This window comes from Piliocolobus tephrosceles, chromosome 21 (genome assembly GCF_002776525.5).
Source record: "Piliocolobus tephrosceles isolate RC106 chromosome 21, ASM277652v3, whole genome shotgun sequence".
NCBI classification, from domain to species: Eukaryota; Metazoa; Chordata; class Mammalia; order Primates; family Cercopithecidae; genus Piliocolobus; species Piliocolobus tephrosceles.
In genome coordinates this window covers 4,530,447-4,551,083 of record NC_045454.1, presented here as the reverse complement: position 1 = coordinate 4,551,083, position 20,637 = coordinate 4,530,447, and the positions used below count along the sequence as shown (strand labels likewise).

The window sequence follows — 20,637 nt, the reverse complement described above, 5'->3', positions numbered from 1 at the left end:
GCAGGGGCGGCGGCGGCGGCGGGGCGCGGGCCTTGCGCGGCCCGGGCGGGGGCGGCGGCGGCCGCAGGTAGAGGAGGCCGCGGCGCCGGTCGAAGCGCACGGAGCCCTGGCGAGAGGGCGGCGCGCGCGCGTCGCGGGGCAGGAGACCGGACTGCGTGGGCAACGCGGGGAGTCCGCGGCGGGGGGCCAGGCGCGTGGGTGCGCGGCACACCGGACAGGCCACCGCGTTGCCGCCGCCCGCCGTGGCCAACGAGAGGCGCGCCAGGCACTCGAGACAGAAGACGTGGCCGCAGTCCAGGCGCTTGGGCAGCTTGAACACGCCGTCGAAAGACGACACGCAGATGAGGCACTCCACCGGGGAGGCGGGGGGCAGGATGGGGCTGGAGCCCGGGCTGCCGTCCCCCTCCTCCTCCTCCTCCCCTCTGCTTGGGGAGGTGGGACCCGAGCCCTGGGGGGCCCGGGAATGGCGGAGCCAGAACGGCCGAGGGCAGGGCATCGGGACGGACCTGCGAGGAGAGGAGGTCAGGCAGGGAAGAAGGCGGTGGAGCATGGAGCGGGTTCTGAGACCAGCAGGGAATCCAGGGAAGACCGAGGACTGTAATTTAGAGAGGATCCCCCAGTACAGAGCAGGCCCATCCCGAGAAGGGTTTAGTTACGTCCAGGAGCAGGGGCGATGGGGAGGCCCGAGGCAGAGACTGGGGATAGGAATGGACCCACGGAGGACCAGTTCCTCAATTGTAAATGTAGACGAGTTGAACACCGAGATGGTGAGGACTCCAGACAGGGATGGAAAAGACCTCACCCAGAGAGGAGCAGAGACAGGCAGCCCTCAGGAGCTCGGCCGAGAGAACCTGGAGGAACATACAAGACCCCAGTGGAAGAGACATTCACACCTAGGCTGGGAAAGGAACTCAGCCGCTGAGAGGAGCCAAACACAGGAGCCAGGGGGCACCCACAGAGCAATGACAGACCCCAGCCGGCCTGTGGGACTCTTCCTACCTGTGGACGCCTCCTCCCTCTGGCCAGTGGCGTGTCCCTGCCTGTTCTGACCGTTTCTGGCCTACTTGCAGCTGGGCTCGAAAGTACCCTCCCAGAGGGAGGGTGCTTATCTGGGGCCACCCCTCCAGGTCCCAGGTACCCGCTGGACCCGTTTGACTGCCTGCCCCGCCCCCCTGGGCCAGCGCCACGAGGATGAACACCAAGCCTGCCTTGACCAGATGATGGGGGCTGTGGAAGGATGGGCTTAGGCCCACCCCACCCTTCAGAACCCGATGTCTTCTACCAGAGTCACCAGCCTGTAGCCCTGGGTGGGTCCCGACCTGTCCCCCGCAGCCTGATGACACTGCATGGACACTGGCGGAAGGGAACTCGTACAGCCCACGGAAACCGGGCGTACAGGCCTGGGCTGCAGCCACAACCAGTGTGGCCGGGGAGGTAACCAGGAGCGCAACCTAGCCAGGGTGAATCCAGTCCACACTCCATGAGCGGGGCAAAGCTAGAGGTCTCAAATCAAGTGGCCCAAACAGCTGAGCTTTCCTGCTCTCCCCAGGGCTGCTTCAAGGTGACAAGCCTCTCAGGATGGTCTTGTGACTACCCAGACCTCACAGGCACCCACCCAGACCACAGCAACATCTCACATACCACACCCTCAGAAGTTATGGACAACCCCGTCTCATTTCCAGTACCTGCTGGGACACTCCAGGCAGCCTGGCCTGCTTCTGGTGCCCCACCTGCTAACCCTGGGGTGCCACGGTTCTGAGTCAGCAATGCTTCCAGGTCCCCACAGGCAAACAGGTCAGGAAGGTGAGCAGCTCCCAAGGCCACCAGGACTATGCCACCCACACCACCCCCAACGAAGAGAGACAACGGCAGAGGTGGGTGGGGCTGCCCCAAAGGGCAGACAGGTTTATTGGGCAGCAGCCGGGACAATCAGCGGTTGGATTTGGCCACACGCTCCAGCTCGTCCTTCTTCTTAATGGCATAGGAGTTGGAGGAGCCCTGCAAGGAGACAGTTAGCGCTGAATTCTGAAGGACCCCGAACTTAAGACCCCCCGACCAGAGTGCCCTCACCCACCTTGGCAGCATTGATGAGCTCGTCTGCCAGGCACTCAGCAATGGTCTTGATGTTCCTGAAGGCAGCCTCACGAGCGCCTGTGCACAGCAGCCAGATGGCCTAGGGAGAGAGCAAGGGTCAGGCTAAAAGGACAGACTGCGGTCCTCCCAGCACCCTGGGCCCACCCCCAGGAGATGCGGCCAGCCATGTCACCCGTAGGTCCACTGAAATGCCCACCCCCAGGAGATGCGGCCAGCCATGTCACCCGCAGGTCCACTGAAATGAGGTAATGGGAGATGGCATCATGCCAGATTTGCAGTCAGAGGGTCACAAGAGCAAGTGTCCAGACACACACACAGGCTCAAGTTGCATCCCCAATGACAGGAGATTGAAACCCGTCTCAACAGCAAACAGCAGCCAGATGGCCCGGTGCGGTGGCTTGCGCCTGTAACACTTTGGGATGCTGAGGCAGGAGGATCACTTTGGCAGGGAGTTTGAGACCAGCCTGAGCAACGTGGTGAAAGCCCACCTCTACCAACAACAAAAACCCAACGACAACCAAAAATGCGGCCAGGTGTGGTGGCTCATGCCTGTAATTCTAGCACTTTGGGAGGCCGAGGGGACAGGATAATTTGAGACCAGTAGTTTCAAGAACACCCTGAGCAACATAGACTCAATCTCAATTATTTCTTTAAAAAAAAAAAAGAAGCAATATATTTGCTTTTAACTTGGACCCAATTGACAATGAGTCACTATAAAGGGCACTCTGGGACAGATGCTAAATGCAACAATGACTGATTTGATTATTCTGTTACTGTTAAATTCGTTCCTGGGGGTGACGATGCGGGTAGGTCATCTTTGTTAAGACACCTGCTGTGTTCAGGGGAAACACAATCGAAATGTCTGCAACTGATTCTCAAACTGTCCAGGAAAAAAAAGAAAAAAGTACATATACACACACAGTGTAAAAATATACACCCAAAGGAAAGACCTCTGCCAAATGTGGTCCAGAAGAGGACCCAGAGCCTGGATCTGCCCCTCTGCAGGGTGGGAATCCAGGAAGGCTTCCTAGAGGAAGTGATGCTGCAGGTAAAACATGTAGGCAGAGACAAGCCTTCCTGCCCCAGGCAAGACCCCACCCACTCCCGTGGCTGTGTCCACCCTGCCACGTGCGTAAGCCCCAGGCTCGCCTGATTCACACGGCGCAGTGGGGACACGTCCACAGCCTGTCGTCTCACAGTCCCGGCGCGTCCAATGCGGGTGGAGTCCTCCCGGGGACCACTGTTGATGATGGCGTTCACCAGGACCTGCAGAGGGTTCTAAAGAGAAGGGGGCGATGACCCTGACATCCAGCCCCATGCGTTCCTCCCCCTTCCTCACCCCTAAAACAAGAGTGACCACACCACACAGGGGATAAGCCTGGCATACACACCGTGGGGCTTTGGGGTGTACTGAGGGCACAGCCTGCCCTCACCGGGCCGCAGAGCCCTACCTCGCCTGTGAGCAGGTGTATGATCTCGAAGGCATGCTTGACGATGCGCACAGTCATCAGCTTCTTGCCGTTGTTGCGGCCGTGCATCATCATGGAGTTAGTGAGGCGCTCCACAATGGGACACTGAGCTTTGCGGAAGCGTTTGGCGGCATACCGCCCTGCACTGTGAGGCAGGTACTTGGCATACTTCTCCTTCACTGCTATGTAATCCTGGGGCAGCAGGGAGCAGGAAATGAAGGGAAAATGGTCAGGAGCAGCATGGGTGTTGGCCAGACACCAGAGGAGAAATCGAGTACCCATTCAGGGTAGTCCAACAGCCGTCTGGGATCCTGGTATGCCTCCCTAGGGGACTTGGATATAAGCCCCATCCACCATGAAGAAAAAAAACCCTGAACAGGTGACTTTACCAAGCTGCTAAAAAGTACACTTCCTTTATAATCAAAGAGTGGGAATCTAAGGAGACTAGATTTTGGACCAGATAATTGTTTGGGGGGCTATCTTGCACAGTATAGGATGTTTAACAGCCATCTGGAATGCCACTGGCAACCCCCTGCCCTTTTTTTTTTTTTTTTTTTTTGAGACAGAGTCTTGCACTATTGCCCGGGCTGGTATGCAGTGGCGCCATCTCAGCTTGCTGCAACCTCTGACTCCGAGGTTCAAGCAATTCTCCTGCCTCAACCTCCAGAGTGGCTAGCATTACAGGCGCCTGCCACCATGCCCAGCTAGTTTTTTATTTTTTTTTGTATTTTTAGTAGAGACACGGTTTCACCATGTTGGCCAGGCTGGTCTTGAACTCCTGACCTCGTGATCCACCCGTCTTGGCCTCCCAAAGTGTTGGGATTACAGGAGTGAGCCACTGCGCCTGGCCTGTTCTTTCTTTTTTTCCCCCCTCGACTGAGTCTTGCTGTTGCCCAGGCTGGAGTGCAGTGGCACGATCTTGGCTCACTGCAACTTCTGCCTCCTGGGTTCAAGTGATTCTCCTGCCTCAGTCTCCTGAGTAGCTGGGATTACAGGCACACGCCACCAAGCCCAGCTAAATTTTTTGTACTTTTTTTTTTTGAGGCGGAGTCTCGCTCTGTCGCCCAGGCTGGAGTACTGTGGCCGGATCTCAGCTCACTGCAAGCTCCGCCTGCCGGGTTTACGCCATTCTCCTGCCTCAGCCTCCGGAGTAGCTGGGACTACAGGCGCCTGCCACCTCGCCCGGCTAGTTTTTTGTGTTTTTTAGTAGAGACGGGGTTTCACTGTGTTACGTCAGGATGGTCTCGATCTCCTGACCTCGTGATCCGCCCGTCTCGGCCTCCCAAAGTGCTGGGATTACAGGCTTGAGCCACCGCACCCGGCCAATTTTTTGTACTTTTAATAGAGAAGGGGTTTCACTATTTCGAGCAGGCTGTTCTTGAACTCTTGACCTCAAGCGACCTGCCCGCCTTGGGCTCCCCAAGTGTTGAAATTACAGGCATGAGCCACGGTGCCTGGCACCATACCAGTCAGTTTTCACACCTAAAAATGTATCCCGACATTGCTAAGTGTCCCCTAAGACAGGGGACTATAAGAGCTACAGTTTTTTTGTTTTTCGTTTGTTTTTTGAGACGGAGTCTGTCTCCCAGGCTGGAGTGTAGTGGTGCAATCTTGGCTTACTAAAACCTCTGCCTCCCAGGTTCAAGCGATTCTCCTGCCTCACCTTCCCAAGTAGCTGGGACTATAGGTGCATGCCACCATGCCAGGCTAATTTTTGTATTTTTAGTAGAGATGGGGATTCGACACATTGGCCAGGCTGGTCTCGAACTCTTGACCCCAGGTGATCTGCCCGCCTCAGCCTCCCAAACTGATGGGATTACAGGCATGAGCCACCGCACCTGGCTGAGAACTTTTCTGTTTTTTTGGTTTTTTTTTTTTGAGACAGAGTCTCACTCTATCACCCAGGTTGGAGTGCAATGTTGCCATCTCAGCTCACTGCAACCTCTGCCTCCTGGGTTCAAGCAATTCTCCTGCCTCAGCCTCCCAAGTTGCTGGGATTACAGACATGCGTCACCATGCCCGGCCGTTTTTTTTGAGATGGAGTTTCATTCCTGTTGGCCAGATGCTGTAATGGCATGATTTCAGCTCACCCCAACCTCCACTTCCCAGGTTCAAGCGATTCTCCTGCATCAGCCTTCCAAGTAGCTGGGACAACAGGTGCGCACCACCATGCACGGCTACTTTTTATATTTTTAGTAGAGACAGGGTTTCACCCTGTTGGCCAGGCTGGTCTCAAACTCCTGACCTCAGATGATCTGCCCACCTTGGCCTCCCAAAGTGCTGGGATTACTGCACCTGGCCCAGAACCACAGTTTTAAAACAATCATTTAACAAGCCTTCTTATACTTCCATAGCCATCCCCCCACAAAAATCTAGAAAAATGTCAAAAAGTTAACCCTATGTACAGGGGAAGAGAGGAGCTATGTGTATTCAAAGAAGACTGCTGTTGATAGTTTCATTACAAAATGTACCCAAGGCCATTCTGTCACTTGCCTCTTAGAATATATACAAACTACCTGTTTCTACAAATACAAGGGATGATAAGAAAAGAACACAAGACACGGAAACTCTCAGTACTATTTCATAGTCTGGCTGCAAGAAAAAAAAAAACTCAACAGTCTGGTGAAGGGCATTCAGGCAGGGCTTTCATTATGCAGCAAAAAATTGCAAACACCAAATTCCCCAGCAAGGGTTTGGCTCAACAGTGGAGCCTTGCACAGGTGTTTAAAATACAGTGAACTCCTGTCCCCAGCGGAACAGGCATCTAACAAATGTTTAGTAGATCAAGGAGTGTGAGGCCAGCCTGGCCAACATGGTGAAACCCTGTCTTACAAAAATTAGCTGGGCGTGGTGACATGCGCCTGTAGTTCCAGCTACTAGGGAGGCTGAGGCAGGAAAATCACCTGAACCTAGGAGGCAGAGGTTGCAGTGAGCCGAGATCGCGCCACTGCACTCCAGCCTGGGTGACAGAGCAAGACTCCATCTCAAAAAAAAAAAAAAAAAAAAAAGTAAGAGACCCAGTGTGGCACACAAAGTCTAAAACACTTACTATCTGGGCCTATAATGAAAATGTTTGTGGGCTGGGTGTGGTGGCTCATGCCTATAACCCCAGTATGTTGGCAGGCTGAGGCAGGAAAGTCACTTGACCCCTGGGAGGCAGAGGTTGCTGTGAGCAGAGATCGCACCACTGCACACCAGCCTGAGAGACAGAGTGAGACTCTTGTCTCACAAATAAATAAATAAGGCCAGGCGTGGTGGCTCATGCCTATAATCCCAGCACTTTGGGAGGCTGAGGCGGGTCGATCACCTGAGGTCAGGAGTTCAAGACTAGCCTGGCTAACATGGTGAAACCCCTCTCTAATAAAAATACAAAAATTAGGTCGGGTGCAGTGGCTCACGCCTGTAATCCCAGCACTTTGGGAGGCTGAGGCGGGCGGATCACCTGAGGTCAGGAGTTAAGAGATCAGCCTGACCAGTATGATGAAACCCCATCTCTACTAAAAATACAAAAAATTTTTTTTTTTTTGAGACGGAGTCTTGCTCTGCTACCCAGGCCGGAGTGCAGTGGCAGAATCTCAGCTCACTGCAAGCTCCGCCTCCCGGGTTTACACCATTCTCCTGCCTCAGCCTCCCAAGTAGCTGGGACTACAGGCGCCTGCCTCGTCGCCCAGCTAGTTTTTAGTAATTTTTAGTAGAGACAGGGTTTCACCGTATTAGCCAGGATGGTCTTGATCTCCTGACCTCGTGATCCGCCCATCTCGGCCTCCCAAAGTGCTGGGATTACAGGCTTGAGCCACCGCGCCCGGCAAAAATACAAAAATTAACTGGGCATAGTAGCATGTGCCTGTAATCCCAGCTACTCGGGACAGCAGAATTTTGTATTAAGTTTTGCAATTGGGAAGTGTGAGTTGTCTTACTTTGTTCCTACTCCGTATAGTTTTACACATACCCTTTTTCTCCCCTCCCCACCAAGGCAGGAGAATCGCGTGAACCCAGGAGGCAGAGGTTGCAGTGAGCCAAGATTGCACCACTGCACTCCAGCCTGGGCAACAAGAGTGAAACTGTCTCAAAAAAACAAAAAGCTGGACATGGTGGCAGGCGCCTGTAATCACAGCTACTCCGGAGGCTGAGGCAGGAGAATCGCTTGAACCTGGGAACCGGAGGCTACAGTGAGCCAAGATCGTGCCATTGCACTCCAGACTGGGCAACAAGAACGAAACTCTGTCTCAATAAATGAATGAATGAATGAATGTGGACCCCCTGAAATAACCCATGAAGGAAAGATCTACAAGATATTCAGAGTGAAAAACAAGGCTGAATTATCCATTAGGTATAGTGTCTAAGTCCCCTGACATCTTTACAGACAACAAAAAAGTTTTCATTCTTTCTAAAACAAAAGGTAGCAGGTTTGGTGGCGTGCATCTGTGGTCCCAGCTAGTTGGAGTCTAAGACAGGAGGATCCCCTGAGCCCAGGTGTATTGAGGCTGCAGTGAACTGTGATCATACCACTGCAGTCCAGCCTGGGTGACAAAGCAATCCTATCTCGAAGATAAAACTTTAATGATTAAAAAAAGAAAAAGAGGAGGAAAGTGAGTAAAGTACAACCCAAATTATATTCATCTTTATACCAATGTAGTCACAAAATATAATTTCAAATACTTTCTTTTAATGGAGGAAGGGCTCACTAAAGCGAAAGTTCCTAAGGCCCACAAAATTCTTAATGATGCCTTGGTGGGGAGGGGAGAAAAAGGGTATGTGTAAAACTGTATGGAGTAGGAGCAAAGTAGGACAACTCACACTTCCCAACTGCAAAACTTAATACAAAGCAAGAAAGTGTGGTACTGGCATACGGACAGACATGTAGACCAATGGAATATAACTGAAAGTCCATAATGAAACCCATACATCTACTGCCAGCTAATTTTTGACAAGTGGCCAAGGCCAATTGTGAGAAAAAAAAATCTCCTTAAGAAATGGTATTGGATAACCGGATATTCACTGCAGAAGAATGACACTGGATGTTATGTATTTTACTACAAAAACAGTTAACAAAAATACCACGTGAGATGTGATGCTCCTTCTGGTGAAGGAGTCCTCTCGTGACAAAAGTTGTAGTCATCTTTGAACAGGACGTAAGAGCAGATGTGGTGGTCAAGGAATCCCTTCTTTACCTGTTATGACCTCTATTCTTGACTTAGTGGCACATCAACAAGTTTGATGTGTTCCTTCCTGGAATAATCTCCGCCCCCAGCCGGGAAGGCCAATCACAAGTTCCCCTCACCTGTAGGGAAATGTCATTGATCTGCACATCATCGGTGCTCCACTTCCCAAAGAGCTTGATGTCTGGGGTCTCTGCCACCGCTGGTGCCGCTGTCTCCCACTCGGTCATCCTGGGACAGGGTGATGACAGGAAAAAAACGTCAGAGCCCAGCTAGCATGGAGCGGAGGCGCACCCATCCCCAACTCTGAGGCTAGCCACCATCGCGTGATGAACTGGGGAGTCGCAAAAGACCAAGACAGGCTGTGAACGTGTTTTCAAGCACTAGAAAAATTACTCAGCTCCCAGCAAGAAGCATCTGTCTTTCACCTAGAACCCCTGGGCGCAAGACTTGGCAGCCACCAGTTAACAGCTGCTGCATTGGGACCAAGGTATAACGGCTCAGCAGATGCCAAATGTCCTTACATTGCATCGGCTGTAATTCAAACCACGACCTCGCCATTCACATGGTCTTTGACCCAAGTCAACATTCTGCCTTGGACTGTTTCCTTGGCCGTGAGGTGGGACCGCTATATGACATCAAGGACCACGGTAGGTACTGTGTGGCACAATCAACCCAAAGGTTTCTATTGTTGACTGACAATATGAAGGTTCTAGGGGCTGCTATTAAGGAGGGAAAGTTACACAGAGCAAAAAAGTGCACCGCGTGCCTAAGAAATAGAAATTTCCTCTCAGAGTACAACTGCATAGTGCAAACCAAGATCCCCAAGCCCCGCTATGGGGAAAAGCTAGAAGCGGCGAAGCACCAGGAAGAAGTCAACAGTAACTGGTACCGCGCCCGTTTCTTCTACATTTTTTTTTTCCAGAGACAGAAGTGAAACCTAATGAGAAAAGGCCTAGGTCGCGGGGCACTATCCCGGAAAGCCCATGAACCGTCCGTCCCTAGGATCCCCGGCCCCGCGGCGGTCTCACCTGAGAACACAGCCTGAGCGTCTCTGTCCCTCAGGAAAGACCACGCGCAGCCCTGGCACAGACAGGAAGAGGCCGCGCGCAGCGGGCCAACGCTTTTAACTGGGAAGAAAACTTCCGGGTCAGCAGGGGCGACGCTTGCGTAAAAGGCCATCATGTCCCTAAGGACCAATCCGGAGGAAGGATGTAGAGGAACCCTTTGGGCTAGACGGAACAGTACAGCACATACGCATGCGCAGTTGCAAAAGCGGCCCTAGAAGCGGGTCTGGCGGATGTTCGGTACCCCGTACTTGCCCTGTCTTGTGGGCGCCTGCAGAAGCGCAGAGATTTCCGTAAGGCCAACGCCGCCATGTCTAATAAGGAAAAAAGTCCGGCGCGCGCTCGCTTGTTTGTTCAGCTGCTGACGTTAAATCCCACCTGCCGCGGGAGTAGCCAGTTGAGTTCCCTCTGGCTCCTCTCCGTGGTCACGGCCGCCTCACAGGCACGCGCGTGATGCGGGCCTGGGTTGGCGGAGTGGGGCCCAGTGGTCACCGCCACTCCACAGGTCCGGGTTGCCGCGCGCATGCGCCTGCCCACACGCGGCCCCTCCCCCACCTCCCGACCTAGGAGCACCACGCTCGCGAGTCCTGGATTCTGAGCCTCTGGCTGGGCCTTTTTCCCTGGGGGACCCTTCCTGTTATACCACGCTGGGTTCCCCCACAACCTCCGCGCCCTTCACCTCTACTATGCAGTAATCGCGCCCACGAAAGAGGGGAGACCGCCGGCACGAGGGCCCGGGGTTGCGGCGCTGGAGCAGCGCGACCCGCTCAGGGTGGAGCACGGAGGTAGCCTACAGGCTACGCGCAGTGTCCGGGAGGAGGGGGTCGGCAGGTCGGGGGCCTTTCGTGTTTGTCCTTGCGTCTTACACGGCCCGGGAGCCCGCGCGAGGGCTTGCAGCTCCCTGCCTTCAGGGCTCACGTCACCAAGCCCTCGTGCCTGCAGACCTGGCCCTCAGGGGTGCCTGTTGAACGGGTCGACCTCTCCGAGGGCCAGAAACGTAGGTTTTTAGCCAAAGACTGAAAGGAGGGATGGAAGATTAAGCCATGAGATGAAGGAGATGATTCCCGCCAGCACACAATCCGCTGCCCCCCCCCCCCCCACTTCTGTCCCTTCCCCCAGCTGCCTCTGAACAGGTAGGGCCTCTGAACAGCTCAGCCCTGGCTGGGCAGACAGCGAACCCTCTCAGAGGGCTTGAGCTATTGCGTGGGATTGAGGACGTGGGCCTTCGACCCGGGGTCCTCATCCGTGCGTGGGGTTGGCACGGTAGTGAGTACCCAAGCTCACTCTATTCACTTGGCCACCCTGGCAGCCAGTGTGGACAGTATGCCTGCCCATGACCCGTTCATATCCCTATGCCTGTCCCAGCTTGTTAGACCTAGTCTCATGAGCAGAACTGGGTTTCCAGAGGTAGCGACCACTGTTGACTGTATGTCTGCCTGCAGCATGTATAGACGTGGCCTTCACGAGGCCAGACTCCAGGACCACCTGGGGCCGCCCTGTCTCTGATGCCCACCTCTGCCTCCAAGGGGGTATCCCTCCAACTCGGGATCCCAAGGGCCCAGCCACTTGACCCAGGTCCCAGGGCTATGCCTGCCCTCTACTCCCACCCCTGAGGCATGCACATAGTAGATGCCCAGCAGCTGTGTTTCTTCACTGCCTGCCTGTAAAGGCTCTCCTTACCCCAATCCAGGGGCATTTCTGTCTGGCTACTGCTGAGGACTCCCTACAGTGGGCCCCTTGGACTATGGTCAGTTACAGCTCAGGAAGGGACACATGCCCTGAAGCTGGCCTGGTCAGGGGGTCAGACCTCAGCCTCTGGTGAGGGGCACGGCCAACTGCCACCACCCAATGGCCTTTACCCCTGCCCTCCATCCTGTGCAGACTAGCAGCCTCAGGGCTCTCACTGGGGTCTGCGTGGTTGCAGGAGGGGCTAGGTGGGCTCCTTCCTGGTCTTGAGTGAGGGGCATGGGGGGGGTACTAGTTGTGTGGGGGGGGTGTTAGTTGTAGGGAGGGTGGGAGCAAACAGGCAGGACTCATCAGGACAGGTTCAGCCCACCCCTCTGAAGCTGTTTTCCCCTTCAGTGTGGAAAGGAGAATGCAATCTCAGGCAAGGTCAATGTGAACCCTGTGGCCTGGCCACCATGGTCACTTGATAATGGACATTTTTATAGACCTCATGAGAATGACCCACTGTGCTGCAGAGGGCAGGTGCCCTCGGGGGTGTGGTGGTGAATACTACAGAGCCAAGACTCATGCACCCCCCTGCCAGGCCCAGGGTGGTCCTGCCTCCCCAGGTCCCTAAGGTGCTAGGATAAGATGCAGAATATGACCTCATAGGTCTAGGGCTGCTGGTGCTGTGCTCTTCAGACTGGATGAGGACCCCAGGGACTCTGCAGAGATCCACCTCACTTCTGGTACATTGTGTCCATCCTGAGTGGCTGGCCACAGACTGGAGTCCTCACTTCTGGGAAGGCACCCCCTGGGCCCCGCTGGGCCACTTGCCCACTCTCCAGGCAGTCACTTTGCCTGTCCACCCTACCAGCCACAGTCCTACTGTCAGCTGATCTTATGTCCTTGTGATGGCTCCTTTTTTTTTTTGGAGACAGTCTCACTCTGTCGCCCAGGCTGGAGTGCAGTGGCCCAGTCTTGGCTCACTGCAAGCTCTGCCTCCCGGGTTCACGCCATTCTCCTGCCTCAGCCTCTCGAGTAGCTGGGACTGCAGGCGCCCGCCACCACGCCCGGCTAATTTTTTTGTATTTTTAGTAGAGACGGGGTTTCACCGTGTTGGCCAGTATGGTCTCGATCTCCTGACCTCGTGATTCTCCCGCCTCGGCCTCCCAAAGTGCTGGGATTACAGGTGTGAGCCACTGCACCCGGCCACGATGGCTCCTTAATGCCCTTACTGGCACTTTGGTTGTCTGTTGACGTCACCAACCTGATTATCAACTCGTTTGGAGTGCGCTGGATTCAGTCCACCCAGTTGCCTGGCAGAGCCAAGCCTGGCCCTGCCATATCCCAAACCTGATCTTGTGCCCATGGTTGATCCTTCATGGGCTACTTTGGCCCAGCCACTGTCTGCTTCCATGGGATACCCACCTATAATGGATTGAATGGCAGCCCCCAAAAGATAAGTTCATGGCCATAATACCCAGACCCAGTGAATGTGACCTATTGGAAAAAAATCTTTGCAGATGTAAATTAGTCAAGGATCCCAAGACGAGAGCATCCTGGATTAGTGGGGTAGACCCTAAATCCAATGGCAAGTGTCCTTATAATTATGAGACAGAAGAGGGCCGGGCGTGGTGGATCACGAGGTCAGGAGATCGAGACCATCCTGGCTAACACGGTGAAACCCTGTCTCTACTAAAAATACAAAAAACTAGCCAGGCGAGGTGGCGGGCGCCTGTAGTCCCAGCTACTCGGAGGCTGAGGCAGGAGAATGGCGTAAACTCGGGAGGCGGAGCTTCCAGTGAGCTGAGATCCGGCCACTGCACTCCAGCCTGGGTGACAGAGCGAGACTTCGTCTCAAAAAAGAAGTGAAGAAAGCCTACAGACTGTCACAGACCCCATAGGCAGTCCCCTCCTGACAAGTCCCCCACACCTATGCCTGCCAAGTGGTAAGGCCTTTGACTGGTGCTTCCAACTCCACGGCTGCCAGTGAACCCAGCCCTGCAGGGACAAGGCCTTTGTGTGGTGGCCAGGCCTGTGGTACCACCAGATGCTTCACTCCAGAGGGAGGCCCTTTCTGTGCCTGGGAGTGGGAAGTTCTTCCACATGGGCTCAAGACTCCTCCAGTAGCAGTGCACCCACAGGCGTGAGAAATCCTACTTGTGTCAGGCCAGGTGCAGTGGCTCACGCCTGTAATCCCAGCACTTTGGGAGGCCGAGGCGGGTGGATCATGAGGTCAGGAATTCAGTACCAGCCTGGCCAAGATGGTGCAACCCCATCTCTACTAAAAATGAAAAATTAGCTGGGCGTGGTTGTGGGCACCTATAATCCCAGCTACTCGGGAGGCTGAGGCAGAGAACTGCTTGAACCTGGGAGGCGGAAGTTGCAGTGAGCTGAGATCGCAGCCACTGCACTCCAGCCTGGGCAACAGAGTAAGACTCTGTCTCAAGAAAAAAAGTAAATAAATCCTACTTCTGTCCCAATTGGGGCCAGTGGCTGAACCTGTCACACATGTGCGCTCCTTTCTCTGTGACAATTGTCAAGGCCTTCCTGTGCAACTCTCTTCAGCCACCAAGGAACCCACAAGGCGGGCAGCCCTCCAAGTGCCCTTCAGCCTCCTGCTCGCCCTCAATGAGCCTGGTGAGCCCTGAGTTTTGTACTTGGGCAGTGAACTAGACCTCTTGACAAGGCTTTCCATGTCCAGACACCCCAAGGATGGAGAAAGGGAGTGGGACAGTCCCAGCATCCCTGAAGCAGATGCAGCGGAGGCAGAAAGGTAGGGCAAATTAGGTCATATATATGTCCTGGACTGGCCAACACAATTAGATGTCCCTATGGAGGGCAGGAGCCACACAACAGATGGGGACAAGAGCTGGGTGACAAATGGGTAGAAGGCCTGACCAGTTCATCCTACCTGGGAGGGCCCTAGAGTCCGCAACACCCAAAGGGGCTGAGGAGGCCGTGGTTCCCCAACGGGGCCGCACATGTTAGAATCAACTGGGGGCCAGACTAGGGGCCTGGTGCAGTGGCTCAAGCCTGTAGTCCCAGCAATTTGGAAGGTTGAGGCACAAGGATGGCTTCAGCCCAGGAATTCCAGACCAGTCTGGGCAACATAAGGAGACCCTATCTCTGAAATAAATAAATAAAAATAAAAAAAGATCCAGGCATAGGGGCTCCCACCTATAGTCCCAGCTATTCGGGAGGGTGAGGTGGGAGGGTCGCTTCAGTACAGGAGTTCGAGACCAGCCTGGGCGGGATAGTGGGAAGAAGAAGGGAGGGGGAGGGAGAGAAGAAAGAAAATTAGCCGGGCGTGGTGGCGCGCGCCCGTGTTACCAGCTACTCTGGAGGCTGAGGTGGGAGGATCGCTTGAGCTCAGGAGGTCGAGGCTGCAATGAACCGTGATGGTGTCACTGCATTCACCTGGGCGACACAGCGAGAGACCCTGTCTCAAAAAAGCAAACCAAAAAAAAAACAAAAAAATAGACTCAACTGAGGACTTTTGACGCGCAGATGCTCGGGCCCACTCCCAGATTCCGATGTTATCGGTCTGACTCGCAACGCGCTCACCAGGACACTTCAGAGCTTCCCAAATGCTTCAGAGCCCAACCCTCCCACCCGAGGAGAGGCTGGGAGCCGCAAGTCGTTTCCGGATTGGGACCTCTTAGAAATCAGATTGGGAGAAGGAGGCTACCAAGCATCATCATGACCAATCTCATGCTTTGACGCGAAGGAATGGGCGGGACTCTACGGCCCTGGCCGGAACGCCGTTTCCTTGGCGACGACGCAGCCGCGCCCTGCCTTTTAGGTGTGGCCGGCCTCTGTTTCTACGACAACGGAAACCCAAGCCTCCCGCTACACCGCTTTCTCCGCAGCGCCAAAGCGAGACAAGACGGGACTACGTTTCCCAGCAGTCCCCGCGCGGGTTCTCGCCTGCGTTTGCTGTGGCCCGGGTCCCTCAGTGCCGCGTCGGCCCGGAGGTGGCGGGAGGACGGCTCCGCGCTGCATGCGGGGCGGGGACCAGGGGACCCGTGCGGGCCGCCTCCAGCGAGTAAGTGGCATTCTGCGTGGACCCGCAACCTCGGCCTGCGAGGCGGGGACCTCCCGGCGCATAGCGCGGCCACCACCCCAGTCCCCTCTCCACCTCCGCGGGCGGGGCCCGGGGCAAAGGCGTGACGCCGCGCACTTCCGGTCCTCGCGCTCCGGGTCCGGACCGGCCACAGCAGTCGCGACCTTGAGTTCCGGGCGGGACGGGCTGCTGTAGTTCTGGCCCCCGCGTTTCCGTGCTGGGTGTCATTGAAGCCCGCGAAGGGAGGCTCTAGGCCCGGGACGCATCCTGGCGGCCTGCGGCTTTCGGAGTCAAGCCTACCTACTAACCGAGGCCGACGCCGGCCTCCCTACCGCCTCTGCCCCCGCATCCTGGCCTTTGCACTTTCTCTTCCCTTACCTTGTCTCCAGACCGGTTTCATGCCCGCTCCTCACAGAGACCCGAAGAATCCGCTGCCTCCCTCCCCGGCGCCCTCGTGCTGCTCCCTGTCTGATGTTCTTCACGTCTTTTTCTCTTTTAAACTGTCTCCTTGTTCATTTCTTCTTGTCTGCGGCCCGCTGCCTCACTCACTATTAGAGCAGGATGCAGCACCGTTTGGCCCTGACACAGTGGATGTCCTGCGAGGGTTGAAGCTTGCTAATCCTTGAGGGTGGAGGCACTGTGGGGAGGACAGGCACAGAAGGGAGCTGTGCCTGCACTCAGAGGACATTTCTTCTGCTGTACAATGCGTGGTGCACTGTTCTTCCCATTGTGTGCACAGTGTAGAATTGGACATAAGGGCTAGAGTCTGTGTCCCCTGGGACTGTCAGTGTGGGTGAGGTTGGTCTGTGGCTCAGAGTGGTGGAGCCACGCTGAGTTGAGTACTAGCCTGTGTCCTCCACACCTCAGGGCCACCAACGTTGACTTCTCTGCACATTCTGTTTTTTTGTTTTTTTTAATTGTTTTTGTTGTTTTGAGATGGAGTTTTGCTCTTATTGCCCAGGCTGGAGTGCAGTGGCGTGATCTCGGCTCACTGCAGTCTCCGCCTCCCGGGATCAAGCGATTCTTCAGCCTCAGCCTCCCGAGTAGCTGGGATTACAGGCATGCACCAACGTGCCCAGCAGCTTCCCGTCACATTCTTTTGGGCAAATAAGACCTCACTGTGCCGTGTCCAACCTCCATGAGGATGTGGAACCTCAGTAGCTTTCCTGTGTGTGCTGTTGCTCTGCAGTTCTGCAGGGCTCAGCCTTGGCCACGTTAACCTCTCGGTCCCCCTAAATCGGTAGCTCTGCATCCTGTTCCCAACACCAGAAGCCCTGAGGGCAACTAGAAAGGCCGGGCGAGCACCCAGGTACAAGCATGCTCACCTGGGGCAGATGGGCGATCATTGTCAGAACAGCCTGGGAGAGCTGTAATGCACCATCAAGGATGGGCTCCTGGGGCCTGGGACCCAGAGCCTCGATAGTGTTTGCTGTGCTCAGCCTCAGATCCTAGGTCCATGGCTGGAATGTCACCCACCTACAGGTGGGAAAATTGGACAGTGCATCCTGGGAGCAGATCGAGGAGACGAAGAGACTCAGCCGTGGTCCACAGCTCCCACCTGCTGTGTCTGGTGCTGGGAGGCAGGTTCTTGTTGCAGCAGAGCAGCCACCCATGGGAGCAGGGCATCTGGGGACCAATCCGAGGATGCTCTGAGCACATGGCCAGCAGGTGCCCCTCAGCCCCCACCTCCCACAAGTTCAGGGTCCCTTTCTGCCAAGTGGGGACTGCTGGTTCTTCAGGACAACCCAGCTTCCCCAACCCTCTGTTCAGACACTGAGCAGTCCTCTGACTCCCCATCACTAGGGATCAGGAGAGCCCCACACAACACACCCATTCTGTCGAGGGTGCTAGACCAGTCTCTATTAGTTTCTCTGCTGCTATAACACACTACCACAAACTGGGCAGTTTAAAACAACAGAAATTTACTCTCCGAGTCCTGGAAGCCAGAAGTCTGAAATCAAGGGGTCGGCAGGACTGTGCTCTCTGGCGGCTCTGGACGGGGGTCTTTCCTTGCCTCTTCTGGCTTCTGGCGGCTCCAGGTGTTCCTTGGAGTGTGGCTGCATCACTCCAATATCAACCTTCATCTTCACATGGCCTCCTCTTCTCCGTGTCAGAACTCCCTTTGCCTCCTTCATAAGGACACCTGTCACTGGAGTTAGGAAACACCCAGGTTATTCAGAGTGATCTCATCACAAGATCCTTAATTATGTCTGCAAAGACCTAATAAGGTCACAATCTTTTTTTTTTTTTTTTTTTGAGACGGAGTCTTGCTGTGTCGCCCAGGCTGGAGTGCAGTGGCGCAATCTCGGCTCACTGCAAGCTCCGCCTCCCGGGTTCATGCCATTCTCCTGCCCCAGCCTCCGAGTAGCTGGGACTACAGGCGCCTGCCACCACGCCTGGCTAGGTTTTTTTTGTATTTTTAGTAGAGACGGGGTTTCACCGTGTTAGCCAGGATGGTCTCCATCTCCTGACCTCGTGATCCACCCACCTCAGCCTCCCAAAGTGCTGGGATTACAGGCTTGAGCCACCGCGCCCGGCCAATAAGGTCACATTCTGAGAGTTCCAGGGTTAGGGCACTGGACCTATCTTTTGCAGGGTGAGGGACATCTTTCAACCTATTACAGCCTCCTTCAGTGGAAGCGGCCGATCCTGGGTGACCTCATGTGCCCATCCATTCCTGGGCCTATTGAGTCCATGGTGACCAATTGTCCCTGTTTGGCCAGGCTGCCCCAGGTATGGTCTCTCACCTGGGAAGTCCTCAGCCCCTAAGTCCCTAGAGTTCTCGGAAGTCATGCTGAGTGCTGGTCCTCGCCCTGCTCATGCCACCAGCTGTTGTACAGACTGTGACATGAAGCCAGCAGCCTTGGAGCTAATAGCAAGGCAGGTGGCCAGGTCCCTCCGTCCCTGACACCTGGGTCCCTGTGACCTGCAGTTACGTCAGAGAGGTCCACATCCTGGCTGTGGGGCTTCTGGGATGGTACACTGTGAAACCAGGGCCCCTGACCTCCTGCTGCTGCATCCATAGTGCATGCTCCCTCCGCCGTGTAAGGGGGCTGGAGTCCACACTGGTACCCCCAGCAGAGTTTATGGCTGGGGAGTTCCCGGCCCTGTGTGTGGGAACCTCAGATCCCAGCCTGGCAATGACCCTGGACCGACCCCCTTAGCAGTGGGTCCTGGTGGCTTTCTCAGGAGCTCTTCAGTCAGCCTGGCCTCTCAGAGGCAGACTAGGGAACACTACAAAACCTGCAGTGCTGAGACAGAGGCTTGAGAGAGTGTGGGGAGGTGGGGAGGATGGGCCTGCCCCAAATAGCCAGGTCCGTGGCCAGCAGACAGACTCCAGAGAGAGAAGCCTACACCTGTGAGAGACAGACACCAGATACTGGGGATGGTGGTTGGGAGCCAGCGGGCAGCCTGGGTGTGGACAGAGCTCCATGATCAGACAGACCAGAATGTGTGTCTCCATGTCCTGCGTCCTGCCCTCAGTCTCCTCCCTAAAAGTCACAACTTCCCATCTGGTGGCAGCAATGCCCTTGGGCATGTGCCCCTGCACGGAATTGCCCTGTGCCCTGAATATCATTCCCAGCAAGCATGTTCAGTTTCTAATGAAGAGTTTTCTTTGCTTTCTTTTTTTGAGATGTGGTCTCACTGTGTTGCCCAGGCTGGCGTGCAGTAGTGTGATCGTAGCTCACTGCAGCCTCGATCTCCCAGGCTCAAGCGATCCTCCCACCTTAGCCTTCTGGTAGCTGGGGCTACAGGCATGCACCACCACACCCAGATAGTTTTGTTTTTTTTTCTTTTTCTTTTTTTTGAGACAGAGCCTTGCTCTGTTGCCCAGGCTGGAGTGCAGTGGCGCGATCTCAGCTCACTGCAAGCTCCGTTTCCCTGTTTCAAGTGATTCTCCTGTCTCAGCCTCTTGAGTAGCTGGGATTAGAGGCGCGCGCCACCTCGCCTGGCTAATTTGTATTTTTAGTAGAGATGGGGTTTCACCGTGTTACCTAGGCTGCTCTAGATCTCCTGACCTCGGGATCCATGTGCCTTGGCCTCCCAAAGTGTTGGGATTACAGACATGAGCCACCGTGTCCGGCCATTTTTTTTTCTTTTTTTTCTTTTTTTTTAAGACAGAGTCTCCCTCTGTCGCCCAGGCTGGAGTGCAGTGGCGCAATCTTGGTGCACTGCAAGCTCCGCCTTCCTGGGTTCATGCCATTCTCCTGTCTCAGCCTCCCGAGTAGCTGGGACTACAGGCGCCCACCACCACACTCGGCTAATTTTTTGTATTTTTAATAGAGATGGAGTTTCACCATGTTAGCCAGGATGGTCTCGATTTCCTGACCTCGTGATCCGCCCGCCTCAGCCTTCCAAAGTGCTGGGATTACAGGCGTGAGCCACCGCGCCCGGCCAGGAACTTGTTTTTCTCAATACAAACGTATTGTTTAAAAAAAACCACCTTCGGCCTGGCGCGGTGGCTTGTGCCTGTAATCCCAGCACCTTTGGGAAGCCGAGGGGCGGATCACTTGAGGCCAGGAGTTTGAGACCAGCCAGGCCAACATGGTGAAACCTTGTCTCTACTGAAAATACAAAAATTAGTCTCTATGGATTTGCCTATTCTGGATATGTCATATAAATGGAATTAGCTGGGCGTGGGGGGCGGGCATCTGTAATCCCAGCTACTCGCCAGGCTGAGGCAGGAGAATTGCTTGAACCTGGAGGCTCTGTGCCAAAAAAAAAAATAAGTAATAAAAATAAACCACCTTCATCCCATGCAGTGCTTTCATGTGACCAGGGCTCAAATGACATCCTAGATGTTACAGCCTCCACTTCCCAGGTTTCAGCGATTCTCTGCCTCAGTATCCCAAGTAGCTGGGACTACAGGAATGTGCCACCACACCCGGCTAATTTTTGTATTTTTAGCAGAGATGGGGTTTCCACATTTTGACCAGGCTGGTCTCAGACAGAAAGGAGATTAGTGGTCGCCAGAGGCTGAGGGGAAAATGAATGGGGAGTAATTGCTTTATGGGCATTGAGTTTTGTTTTAGTGTAATTAAAATGTTCTGGAAATTATAGTGGTGATGGTTGCACAACATAGTGAATATTTTTTTTTTTTTTTTTTTTTTTTT

The 20,637-nt window shown here is 54.7% G+C and overlaps 3 protein-coding genes across 6 annotated transcripts in view; 1 reads left to right on the top strand and 2 right to left on the bottom strand.

The window, feature by feature from the left end:
* Positions 1–496, bottom strand: part of RNF225 (ring finger protein 225) — a 1,317-nt gene extending 821 nt beyond the window's left edge. Inside the window, exon 1 of the mRNA XM_031934880.1 lies at positions 3–496. Coding sequence (XP_031790740.1) covers positions 3–496 — 494 coding nt within the window. The remainder of the gene's footprint in view (positions 1–2) is intronic.
* Positions 497–1,875: 1,379 nt separating this feature from the next.
* Positions 1,876–10,055, bottom strand: RPS5 (ribosomal protein S5). The gene is made up of 6 exons (XM_023197518.3): positions 9,754–10,055; positions 8,845–8,953; positions 3,546–3,755; positions 3,244–3,372; positions 2,075–2,173; positions 1,876–1,998 (listed from the first exon to the last, which is right to left on the bottom strand). Exons 2-6 carry the CDS (start codon positions 8,950–8,952, stop codon positions 1,930–1,932), a joined length of 615 nt encoding a protein of 204 aa, XP_023053286.1. The 5' UTR covers position 8,953; positions 9,754–10,055; the 3' UTR covers positions 1,876–1,929.
* A 283-nt stretch (positions 10,056–10,338) lies between these two features.
* ZNF837 (zinc finger protein 837) overlaps positions 10,339–20,637 on the top strand; it is a 15,120-nt gene continuing 4,821 nt past the window's right edge. For 2 of the 4 annotated variants that reach the window (XM_023197510.3, XM_031934878.1), the window contains exon 1: positions 14,893–15,505. The gene's annotated coding sequence lies outside the window, so the exon portion shown is untranslated. Of the gene's footprint in view, positions 10,575–14,892; positions 15,506–20,637 lie in introns of those variants that run through there. The other 2 variants (XM_023197514.2, XM_023197511.3) reach the window with 2 other exon arrangements.

What these genes read in the sequence shown, in the direction of transcription:
- RPS5 (XM_023197518.3), bottom strand. Translation starts at nt 8,952, where the DNA reads ATGACCGAGTGGGAGACAGCGGCACCAGCGGTGGCAGAGACCCCAGAC. An exon ending in TCAATGACATTTCCCTACAG is followed by an intron (nt 3,756 to 8,844) that starts GTGAGGGGAACT and finishes CTGCTGCCCCAG; the next exon opens with GATTACATAGCAGTGAAGGA. An exon ending in CACTGCGCCGTGTGAATCAG is followed by an intron (nt 2,174 to 3,243) that starts GCGAGCCTGGGG and finishes CTCTCTCCCTAG; the next exon opens with GCCATCTGGCTGCTGTGCAC.